The sequence below is a fragment of the Leptidea sinapis genome, chromosome 22 (assembly GCF_905404315.1).
Source record: "Leptidea sinapis chromosome 22, ilLepSina1.1, whole genome shotgun sequence".
Lineage (NCBI taxonomy): Eukaryota > Metazoa > Arthropoda > Insecta > Lepidoptera > Pieridae > Leptidea > Leptidea sinapis.
The window spans coordinates 6,839,486-6,852,137 of NC_066286.1; the positions used below are offsets into that span (position 1 = coordinate 6,839,486).

Here is a 12,652-nt window from a genome sequence, read left to right on the forward strand (position 1 = left end):
ACCTTAAATATCGTAGTTAGGGTATTTTACTGAAAGAAGACTTCATGTTATTTTTAAAAGTTAATAATTCTGCATTCAATGATTTTCTAAAAATTTCTTACCTCGTCTGGGAATCGAACCGACTTAAATGTAAAAAAAACACCCCTACTTTTATGAACCATAAGGCGTAGAGACTTGAAATTTGGTAGGAATATTCCTTTCGCCGAGTAGAGGTCAGCTAATATTTTACAAAATTCCACCCGCAAGACTTTTTTTTATTATGAACAGGACAACGTCTGTCGGCTCAGCTAGTATCTTATAAGTGAAATTGAATGGATTCAGTGAAAAGTTTAATGTGCATTGTTGAAATTGTGTTTTTATTTTATTAGTATATTGTTGAAAATAAGTTTTTAAAATAAATTGAAATTAAGCATTTAATTGTTCTTAAACATTATGACATTTCATATTTTAATACTAAAAGCTCTTAGTTTTCACTTTTATTAGCATCCAACTACCAATTTTTATACCAATTTTCAAACTTAGTCACGTTTGAGTTATTTTGTTGCTTTTATGATTTTAAATAACGTAGCACATTACTGAACATATTTTTGATTTATATTATGGTAATACGATATTATTACCGGTTAGTCTCCGGTGACGCCAAAGAAAGGCCATCGCCATTGCCATCTTAAAACGTGATGTCTTCGGATCTGTTCCGGATTTAAATTAAAATACAACTATATCTGATTAACTGGAATCGCTTGCTTCATAATCTATTTTTTAAAACTTTGAGGGACGAGACGAGCAGGACGTTCAGTTGATGGTAATTGATACGACATGTCCATTACAATGCAGTGCCGTTGAGGATTCTTGAATTCTTGAAAAATCCAAAAATCCTGAGCGGCACTACATTTGCGCTCGTCACTTTGAGACATAAAAAGGCATTTATTTTCTTTTTGATATTATAATATTATAAAATGTTAAATCTCATTAACAAAGTAATTTCACTAGCTACGGCGCCCTTCATACCGAAACATAATAATGCTTGCACATAACTGCTTCACGGCAGAAAATGGCGCCCATTGTGGTACCCATAATCTAGCCGGCATCCTATGCAAAGGTGTCCCACTGATGTTATCTGTGTGGGCTTCATAATAAATAGAGACCTAAGAATATGTAAGTATTCATCCCTACTCTGTGCCAAAGATAAATGAAAAATAATATACATTATGGCATATAAATCATCTGGTATGTCCCAACATCAAATTATAATTCAAATATTTTAAATCAATGATTTAAGAAGAATGAAGAAGATTCAGAACTTAAGAGATATGCGTCAGAATTGCGAAAAAGGGGCTAAAATTATCATTATAATAAATAAATTGCATTATAAATATAAGATATTATTTGATGAAACAGCCTGTTGGCGAACGCCCCATTCCCAATATGATAATTGCAAAGTGGATTATATTATTGCCTGTGATAACAGTGATTGATTGATTGATTAACAGTGATATATTAACCTTACCACACGGACGATTTTTTCAACAAATTTAAAAAAAAATAAACTTAATTTAATTATATTGCTTGTTTTCTGAGATCCAGTCGTAAAAAAGGAGTAACTTACTCGACCAAGTCATAGGCATAACAAGTTTATGTTTCTATAGATTTTGCACAATTTCGAAAATTCTATATTTTTCCTCATGCCTCTTCACACACATCTAAGGTTTTTAATTTCATGCAAATCCGTTTATGCTTTAATGAGTCACAATATATTTGCTTTAAGTTTATTAAACTTTCACATAAACAATGATAATAATCATTTATTAGGACAAGGTTATTATACTAATTTCGGGCATAATTTTCAAATAACTTTTCGAGCGAACTTAGAAAATGGACGTTTTCATCATCGAGGTCTTCTGACATATTGTAAATATTAATTTTGGCTTTGGTAGTTTTTGACTTTAAATAAGTGATTTCATATCCTATTTTGAATAAAAATATTTGAATTTGAATATTTCAAACAACAATCGTTGTGGATATTGCCAATACAGAGTCTATTAAGTATATTTAACTTTTTTATTTATTTATTTATACTTTGATAAAACGGTGTGAGCTAATTACAATACTGAAGTAAGTAATTAATTACTAATAAACAAACTAAACTTATTACACAAAATAGTTAAAAAATACAAATTTTACTATAATTAACTAACAATTAATAAACATCCAAATATCGTTCATCCATTCGTCTCACAAAAACGCAAGCACTCTGTTAAAATCGTCTGCGATCCATCCGCAAATATAGCACAAGCAGGGTTGGCTTCGAGAAGAGCGTTGAGAGCAGAGAGTGACCTCGGTATAGGTGAGTTGGTGCGAGCCACAGGACGATGTGTTGGACTCGCGAACAATCTATGCGTGCGCCTCGAACAATAATTGTTTAAACTTAAGCCTGTGAAAGAGCGGCGTTTAATGCTAAGCACTTCTACTATTTCACATAATCCGGGTCCAAAAATGAACGTATTTAAAACAGAATACAATGATAATTTTGAAGTTTTTCGAATGTCAAGTCGCCTTGGAAATAAACGCACGAAACATTATACGTCGGAATAAATCAACCATAGGCAAAATGTTTATTTGTAAAGAAGTTTATGAGTAAATACAACAAGTAAACTCTCCATTAAAAAGTACCAGAGCAACATAAGTTAGAAATAGCTTCGAGTGATTACGGATTAGTTCGTGAGTCGTTCAAGTGAAGGTGATCAGGTCAATCGGAGGCAGTACTCAATGCTCACATACGCGTAATGATATATTATGTGACACAGATATTTCACACTGATACATTATAGCGTTCCCACACTGACAAACGCATGTTATGGCGGGTTTTCGACGACATTAGAATAATACTCATTTATTACGCCTCTGTTTTATTTACCTAATCTATACATAAAAGGCATTTATTTTCTCAAAACTGATTCATTTAGAATTCTTTTTGATGTCATTTCAAATATACTAAATACTGCTACCGCTTCGGAAATAAATAGTTATAATATAATTACTGTAACTGTACACACAGAATATGAAAAATTCTATGATTTTGAGTATTTACTAACGCAATAGATGTCTCAATGTTTTTTTTTAGATCTTTAATCTGTTTTCCTATGCCTCCATTACCGCTAATCTCATAAACGGCTAGTGCAATTTAAATACATTTTACTATGTATTAGAGTAAGATCTAGACTAACTATTTAACTGTGATTCTCTCAGCAGTTTTTTATGATTAAAATGTTAGACTTATAAGACTTTATAATATTGTCTTGTCATTTATTTTGAGTGACAACTGTTCATACATGTCAACTGATGGTAGGAGATCACTCATGTTCTCTTAGGACACCAGATATTTTAACACATAATATAACGATTAACTGAAATATATTCTTAAATGACATTGAAATTAAATCACATGATTTCCTAGTGAATGTGTTGATATTATATATCTGAGTTAAACTCCCAAGCTGTCAGGTAAAATCACTTCACTCTCGCTGCTAAGTGTGGTGTGCCGTGTAGACTTTGTTTATATGTGTGAATATTAATGTATGCGGTTACGCATGCGTGATAGTAAATGTTATAGTTGGGAAAAAAGCTAGATTTCAGTAGATTTGACAATTTACGTAAAAGAAGCTAATGCTCGCAGAAAAGTAAAACGAAATGAATAATGGTTTATATAAATATACTTACAGGGTATGTAGCGCGGGGAGTGGTGGTAATGAAGCAGCTGTTAGTTCTGCTATTTGGTTGCCAGCGAGATTTCTGTAAAAATAATTTAATGTAAGTAAACTGATAAGTTAATTAAAGTAAGTAATTCAAAGGCAGATCAATCATTATCATATTTTGGGGCAGTGAATGACCCACCTTACGAGGACACCACTAGCAATGATATTTTAGCGAGAATAACAAATCCGCTACGGGAGCACTATTAAAAATTTAATATATTATATAATACTAAACATACTATGCATTAAATTAGTACAGATGTTATAAATTTTGATACTGCTTTAAATTTTGAGTTCAACCACAACCAGGAAAATGGCCGGAAATATATGGCATGTATTTTCCATAATTTTTTATAAGTTTTCGTATTTATTTGACTTTATTAAGAACAGAATGTATATTAATATATATAAGAAATATATACAAGAATAGGTAAGGATTATGACATGACAATAAAAAATATTGGTCTAATTAACAATTCTAACAAGGGTATAACTTTCATAGGATCTCATTAATTACAGTTTTCTTTTCAGCTTGTTTAAAATATAAACGTGCAAAAATAACAAAGCAACTAGTTAACCCCATTTTTATTTTCAAACATATTTAATGAAATTAGAATCTTTGTTTACAAATAAACAAGTATAATAATTATTGTTAAGAAAAATCTTATTAGAGAATGAATTAGTAACATTATTTATGTCATCAATACCTACTTTAATTTAAAGTTAATTGATTTTGAATAAATTTTAATTTGTGTTCTAAATAAAGCTACGATATCGCAAATTAAGTCTGTGTGAAGTGCTCTAATGACAGCTTGTTTAGGTGTACGCTATGAGCCCTTTCACTTTGTTTTATCTAGCTGATATAAATCTGTACAACAATAAAATTGCAGCTTATAATCACGTGTTAAAATTGACACAAGCTTAACCCTCCTAAGATGCTTTTAACTAGAATAAAGTAAACAAAGATAGAGATTTCCATTCATTCGAATATCTTTTATTTTTATTTTGTACTAGCTGACCCGGCAAACGTTGTTTTGCCATATAAAGTATGATTCACGCGATAGTTTTATAAGTAATAAAATATTGCCTATATTATAGCCTGTACATCATTTTGTTCTATTGTCAATAGTTTTTGCAGCGCACGCAAAAATAGTTTTCGATTTTACGCCTTGTGTTGCAAAATAGCAATTTTATTACGGATCCCTAATTTTGAAAAAAAAAACATAGCCTATAGCCTTCCTCGATAAATGGACTACCTAACACTGAAAGAATCATTCAAATCGGACCAGTAGTACCAGAGATTAGCGCGTTCAAACAAACAAACAAACCAACAAACAAACAAACACTGCAGCTTTATAATATTAGTATAGATTAATATATGGGAAGAGACTGGCCCTCACGACACAGGGAATCCTAGTGTGAGGCCATAATACGTCTTGTAAAATTAAATTTTTTCCATGATCGTCAACTTCATAATTTTACAATCTATTTCTCTATTTTTTATGACAAAAAGAGATGAGACGAGATGAGCTGATGACCTGCTATAACACTTAGGCATTGCTTGAGGCCGCGTCGTGGGCCGAACTCTCTCCTTCCCTCAAATATGTGCAAACTGAACTATGCCTGGTCCTTGCGTCAACTCGTGAACAGGTGTTGCTTGTGATGCCAGGTCGAGCATTTATAGTTAATAAATCATTGTATTTGTTCGATACGATTACTAAATATGACAGAAATCACGACCATCATGTTCGCAAAGTATCCTTATACAAATCCATCCATTCAAATCCAATATAGGATAATTTTTATATATACAGTTTATTCTACTTTAAACACGATTCATATATGGGACCTTACAAACTAATTTGTTATGTATATTACAGCCAATGTAAAATACTCTATTTGACTTAAAATAGTGGCCGCTACTTTTTCCAATCTTATAGTTGATCAGTAATTGAAATTACCTAAACATTAATATCATTATTATCAGGCAGAAAACGTCCACTGCTGGTCAAAGGCCTCCACTAAAACTTCCCACGACGATCGGTCCTGCGTTGTCCTCATCCGACGTATTCCGGCGATCTTGACCAGATTGTCGGTCTATCTTGTGGGGGGCCTACAAACACTGCGTCTTCCGGTACGTGCTGGCCATTCGAGAAATTTACTGCCCCAACGGTCATTTGTCCGTCGAACTGTGTACCCTGCCCACTGCCACTTCAGTTTCGCAATCATTTGGACTATGTCGTTAGCATTAATATATTGAAAATATCGATTCAAAAGTATATAATATACAGTTCAGAGTCGTGCCACAATGAATAAGCATTTATAACATATCTATAACCTCCTTGTTTAGATTTATATGGTCATATCAATGTCAAAGCGTTGAAACAATTCCAGTTTTTACTCGAGTAGTTCCCGACCTACTTACTTATTTCCAGCACCACTTTTACTATTCCCTATCTAAGCCAACGTATATTGTGTAACATTGTCGCTATTCATAGAGTGTCTATGAGACGAAAGCTTTAAAGGAACTCATTACGCAGATGAATAGAATCTATTAGTTATTCATGGAAACCATTACTCGACACAAACCTTACATTTCAATACCAATGTTAATAGAAGGTTTTGTGTGAGAGAGATCTGAGAAAAATTAGTTGCGGTCATTGAGTCTATCATGGATTGTTGCCAATAAACAGTTCCTATATTGTGGTTTTATTTAGCTTCATCCAGATTTAGCAGTGGGAGGCTCCTTTGCACTGGATGCCGGCTAGATTATGGGTACCACAACGGCGCCTATTTCTGCCGTGAAGCAGTAATGTGTAAATATCACTGTGGTTTGTTCTGGAGGGCGCCGTAGCTAGTGAAATTACTGGGCAAGTGAGACTTAACATCTTATGTCTCAAGGTGACGAGCGCAATTGTAGTGCCACTCAGAAGTTTTGAGTTTTTCAAAAATCTTGAGCGGCACTGAATTGTGATGGGTAGGGCGTATCAATAACCATCTGCTTAACGTCCTAATAGTCTCGATGAAAATCGAAAAATCAACGATATTTATGATTTTTATCTCAAGTAAAAGATGACTGTATATTGGGGGCGGCCGTAAGGGTGTTATGTTGATGTATGTGGAGAAAATGCCACACCATATGGATGTGGCATTTTTCAGACTGTCCATCTAATCTTATCTTATCTAATTTTTGTAAACGCGTCGCCAAATCGACTAATAAAATAGTAAAACAAACCTTACTTCAACCAATTGAAGGAGCTTCAAAAAATGCCAAGCAAGAAAGAAATACAAAATTATTTCAACCATTACCTTAGCCAGAAGATAATAATGAATCAATATAGTAAAAAACTCCAATGAAATTGATTTTATATTATATTTGTTCTTTTTTTTAGCACCTAGGAACATATCCCCAATAATCCCATATAATTACCATTCCATATTCTTCGGTTTCTGTATTCGCGACATATTTACGGAACACATACCCCGCGAATACAGATCTTAAACTGTAATTAATTTAAAAAAAAAAATACTCACAAAGCTTGCAATCTGTTGGTGTACACCAACGCGGCTGGTACTGTGGTCAGTCTGTTGCGAGCCAATCGTAAGACACGCAGGTTCCGGAGCTCCGATAACACATCCGGGTCTATATCCGATATGAGGTTGTCTTCCGCTGATCTGTCAACAAAAGTTTCCGCTTGAAATGTTTCTCTAATCATACAAAATATGTTGATTCATATAATAGGAAAATAATAGAATAATATTAATAATAATGTTATATAATAGTTACAAAAAAACTAAAAAACACGCTAAAAAGCACAAACTTCTCTTTGGTATTCGATAAATTCCTAATATTAGATAAATCGGTTAAAGATAATGGTTGAATTTTAAAATTAACAACAATTCCTGCCTTATTGACGAAAGATGAAAATTATGTAAATTAACAAAAATATTATTTTGCAAATTGAAAAACCTATATCTATATATATGAAAGAGAATGTATGTTTGTATGTTCCGTAATAGCTCCTAAACTATTAGACCGATCTGAATGAAATCTTTTGTAATAGATTCGTTGAAGCTCAAGGAAGGTTTACATATATAGTTTGTCGTGTCACGATCCCACCCACTCACTCACCCACGCATTAACCATATCTTTCGAACCGTTTATTGACAGAACAACGTCTGTCGGGTCAGCTAGTTGAAAAATAGAATGAAGTTTGAACAAAATCTGGCCGTTTAAAGTGGGTCAAATCGCGCCCAAATGGCAAACAAACATACATGCAGGTGAAGTTAATAAAAAGCCTGTAAAATAGAAACTACCTATATTTACAATATTGCATGCCTTCACCGCGGAGCGCGTAGGTATATTATACGAGTACTATGACCTAAAAATCAAAACTCCGACGTTTTGTCGCATAAAATCGTATATAACAATTAAACTGATATAAAAAGCACATCGTGAGGAATATAAATGATTGATGAACTCATAAAAAATTAGATCGATTAATTACTATTTTTACATAAAAAATAATTTTAGTGGCTTATGGTGTGGATTAATTATGTATTCCTCGAATGGCGACCACGTACTGGAAGACGCAGTGTTGGGAGGCCCCCCACAAGATGGACCGACGATCTGGTCAAGATCGCCAGAATACGTAGGATGAGTTAGTTACACAATTTTGATAATTTAAACTGTAATGCAACACTTTGTCATTGCGTGGCGTTGTGTTCAAAGCGCGGTCGAAACACAACTGAACGAAAACTCTGCCTAATAGACGCGTAGACGGAATTTTGCTTTAGACAATTTATGAGCGTGATTGTGAGCCTAGTTTTGTTTTGAACTCAATGCATATAAGTTACATATTATCACACTAGATGCAGATACATTATTTTTGCTGCTTATAGCGTTTACGCTGACGACGTCGCGGGTAAAAGCTAGTAAGATCAAAAACAAAATCATCACGAAACTGACCCTGGGTGCTTGATAATTCCGCTTCAAATAAAAAATACCGAAGACTCTAACTGGAGCAATTACATTCGACATAACTTGTATATCTTGACATTACATACCACTCTCTTATATTTGTATCTATTGCCAATTAGTTGCGAAACCGTGCGAAAGTGCTGGATGATTTGTTCACATGTAATTTGTCTGAACCGGTCTTCGGGTCATACGAGGACGAACTAAGTCATAATTAACCGACTTCAAAAAGGAGGAGGTTCTCAATTCGATTGGTTTTTTTTATGTATGCTAAGATTTATGATCCGATTTACTAGATTCTTCTTTAGTTTGATGCGGAATGTTTAACATTTCGTCAAATAAAAAATTTACATAGTTTGTCCCACTACTTTTCATTTAATGAACATATTTTATCATTTGTGTACGGCTTTTTTAGGAGTTTCTAATTAGGTTGATTATATATTATTATTAATCTGATCCCGATATATTGATCTTAGGCAACCTGTTATTCAGAGCTAACAGTGGTAGTCAAGGAGGTTTCAGAACGTCATTGACGGTAGTATTAGAAAGTACGGGTACTATTAGAAATGTCATGAAAAAGAATTCTAAAGAAAACAATTTTGAAAAAATAAATGCCTTTTATGCTTTTTAACAAACGTTCTTCGTGAAGAAAATATTTCAGTGTCTTACAAGAACGTGAAATAGAGTTCGAGAACGTCAAACAGATTTTTTTCGGAGTCGATACCTTTTTTCCGTTCCCTTTTCTTGGTATCTGTATTGTTTAAGGTTCATGCACCTTTCGTAGGTCGACCCATACTACTTAAAAAAATGACTATTTAATATATAACAATAAAAAGCAACGAAATGTTATAATTTACTTGATGTAATCTAGAAAAATCCTACTGTAGTTTACGGAACAACCTATTACAGACATTAAAAAGTAAATAAATAAAAAACCACGTTTAAAAAGACCGACTTTATGACTAAAAAGTATAAAATAACTTAATAAATATTTAATTTAATACATCTCTTATGCAAACCTTTCATATTAATAAAATACTATTATTTGTATAGTACCCATATGATAGGTTTGAAGTCGGTGCCAAGCAAAACGTGAAATCAGGAACCTACGCTCGCCACGCGTGACTTTGAGCGGGATAGCTTTTATCTAGAACAAAACAACCGAAGCGGACAGACACGGGCGGGAAGAGTAAGTAAGCTTGTTTATAATATTAAGTTTTGTTTTGTCTGGGGCAGATATCAGTCTCGTATCGCCATTTTCGGATTGCGATTCAATAAAGCAATCCATCGTCATCGAGATGATTGTAAAATCATAGACAAAGCCAGTTGTTAAAAATAGTATGTTTCTTTAACTTCCCACCTTATTTGTTCAGTTTAAGCTTAAAAACCCCTTTTCCTGAAAGCTTAATGTTATATTAAATAGAAACTTTAGAATTAACCTTTACCCGTAAGTCAAATAGGTAAACTCATACCTGTGACGAAACTCATTTTTCGAGCAATATTTATTAATTATCATTCTTTTGTGTATTTACAATATCAATAATATTGTTATATTATCCAGAAGTATAGAACGTTTGATGAATTGAATCCGAAGAGCAAACATCGACGCATTTCCAAAAATTATTGATTTATACCTTGTATATCACATGTGTAGATATTTTTTGTGATTCTGTTTATGATAAAAGCCAAAGAACAGCATACAAAGTGAGGAGTTTCAGTTAAAATATAGATTTGTTCCTCTTATATCGTACGTGTCGATACTTTTTTTTAATATCCCGGTGATTCTGTTTATGATAGTAATAAAAAAAAACCCAAGGGAGTTATAATTAAAGTTACGATTTGTTTCTCTTCTACGCAAGTGTCCATAATTTTTATTATCCTGGTGATCCTGTTCAGGATTTGTAGTACTACCGGCCTTTAATACATGTGAAAATTTTTCTTATAAATCAGACGTCTAGCAGTCATCAAGAATGTACAAAACTTGAACAAAAAATTAAAACTAATAGGACATCTGCATTCGAACTGGGGTCTTCTGCTTTCCGGATCACCCAATGTCCCATCTGAGCTATAACAGTGTTGTATGTAGTGGCGAAATGGACCTTTGGATTCTAATGTTTTTGGAACTGTTTCTCATTAAATCACGGATAAACCTAGCTAGATTGATTTATCGCCCCCGAAATCCCCTGTATACTAAATTTTATGAAAATCGTTGGAGCCGTTTCCGATATACAAGAATTGCTCGTTTATTTCTATATATATATATAATATATATACATGCGATGCTAACACTCCAAATACGAGCAAGCACACACGTTCTTATTTTTTTATATGATAATGAGATCGATGACTTTATCGCTTCAAGCCATTGCCTTGAGTTGACTGCAATGACAAAATACGATCGTCTGCGGTTTTACACTACACAACACTCGCAATATTTTACATCAATTTTTGGTTTTACGTCTAGGGTTACCAACCGTACTACCGCTGTGTTTTATAGTCGATTAATTAATAGGTTAATAGGTTAAATTTATCAAATTAATCTATTAATTAATTAATTAGTATAATCTTTATAACACTATTGGAGTACGTTGAAATACTGATTTTATATACTGCAAAAGCGTATATGTTTTTGTTTTTTATGCCATTTGCATAAACATAACACAATATAAGACTTTCTCAGAGAAAAATATACTTGTTGTTACCTTAAGCCGTAAAACTCGGCTGTTTCTGAACGCTGCCTCAAGCAATCACAAAATAAATATGATGTCAATATGAAAAGTTTTTAGACAAAAAAATGTGCGAAAAAGCAAATAGGTGATTTTATGAAACCACGATACAAGTGAAACTTTTTTTCACAAAATGACGTTTTAATTTTTTTTATGAAAATAAGGGATGAGACGAATAGAACGTTCAGCTGATGGTTATTGATACGCCCTACCCATAACAATGCAGTGCCGCTCAGGATTCTTGAAAAAATTCTGAGCGGCACTACAATTGCGCTCGTCACCTTGAGACATGAGAAGTTAAGTCTCATTTGCCCAGTAATTTTACTAGCTACGGCGCCCTTCAGAACGAAACACAGTAATGTTTACACATTACTTCTTCACGGTAGAAATAGGCGCCGTTGTGGTACCCATAATCTAGCCGGCTTCCTGTGCAAAGGAGCCTCCCGGTTTATATACTGGTTAATATCAGCATAATCCGAATAAAAAAAAAACAATATTTTTAAAATTATGCCTTACTTATTATTCTATATATGCCTTACTTATTATTCTATAATAATAAAAATATAATATAATTAAGAAAACCTCTTTAAGGGTGGGTTTAGAACCCACGTTCCCTCTCGGGAACTAGAGCTACAATCTGGCGCCTCACACCAAATTGCCTTTTACACAGGACTTTAAATTAATGAGTTGACAACCCTAGATACGTATCTACAGACGAATCTACTCGATCGAATCCTTTAAAAAGATCTAAAAATGTTGTTGAAAACGGTTCTTGCGCGCTAAGTTCATAGGATAAATTATTGTTAAATTTATCCTTTAAACAAGGTTACTAAAACGTTAAAATATTTTTTTTTGACAACACTAAAAGACCACCATTTCGACGTTGGCGCCAATTTCAATATAAAAATCTGCACTAATAAATAGAGAGCCGTGTTTTTTGTTCGGTTACACCGCGAAAGCTAGGGTAGGGCGGGGCTAGTTGAGCATAGGGGCAAGTTGGGCAGCCAGCCAGTGGCCGTCAGTGGCGGTCGTGCGTCATCGAGTAAAGTACATGACCGCATTCTTAAGTAAATACTAATATTTCGTCTGTAATAATCAAATTTCATTCGTTTTCAATCGGATAAGTAGTATACTTTGATAAATTTATTCTACTTTTGATACATATATAGGTTCTGCGTATAATTCTAACAGTTTAT

At 33.4% G+C, this 12,652-nt stretch overlaps 2 protein-coding genes across 3 annotated transcripts in view; both read right to left on the reverse strand.

The window, feature by feature from the left end:
- Positions 1-12,652, reverse strand: part of LOC126970838 (protein cereblon) — a 272,220-nt gene that overhangs the window by 192,015 nt on the left and 67,553 nt on the right. The gene's annotated exons all lie outside the window — the stretch shown is intronic.
- Positions 1-12,652, reverse strand: part of LOC126970792 (lutropin-choriogonadotropic hormone receptor) — a 197,520-nt gene that overhangs the window by 93,541 nt on the left and 91,327 nt on the right. For both annotated transcript variants that reach the window (XM_050816891.1, XM_050816890.1), the window contains 2 exons: positions 7,287-7,427; positions 3,718-3,789 (listed from right to left, as the gene is read on the reverse strand). In XM_050816891.1, coding sequence (XP_050672848.1) covers positions 3,718-3,789; positions 7,287-7,427 — 213 coding nt within the window. The remainder of the gene's footprint in view (positions 1-3,717; positions 3,790-7,286; positions 7,428-12,652) is intronic.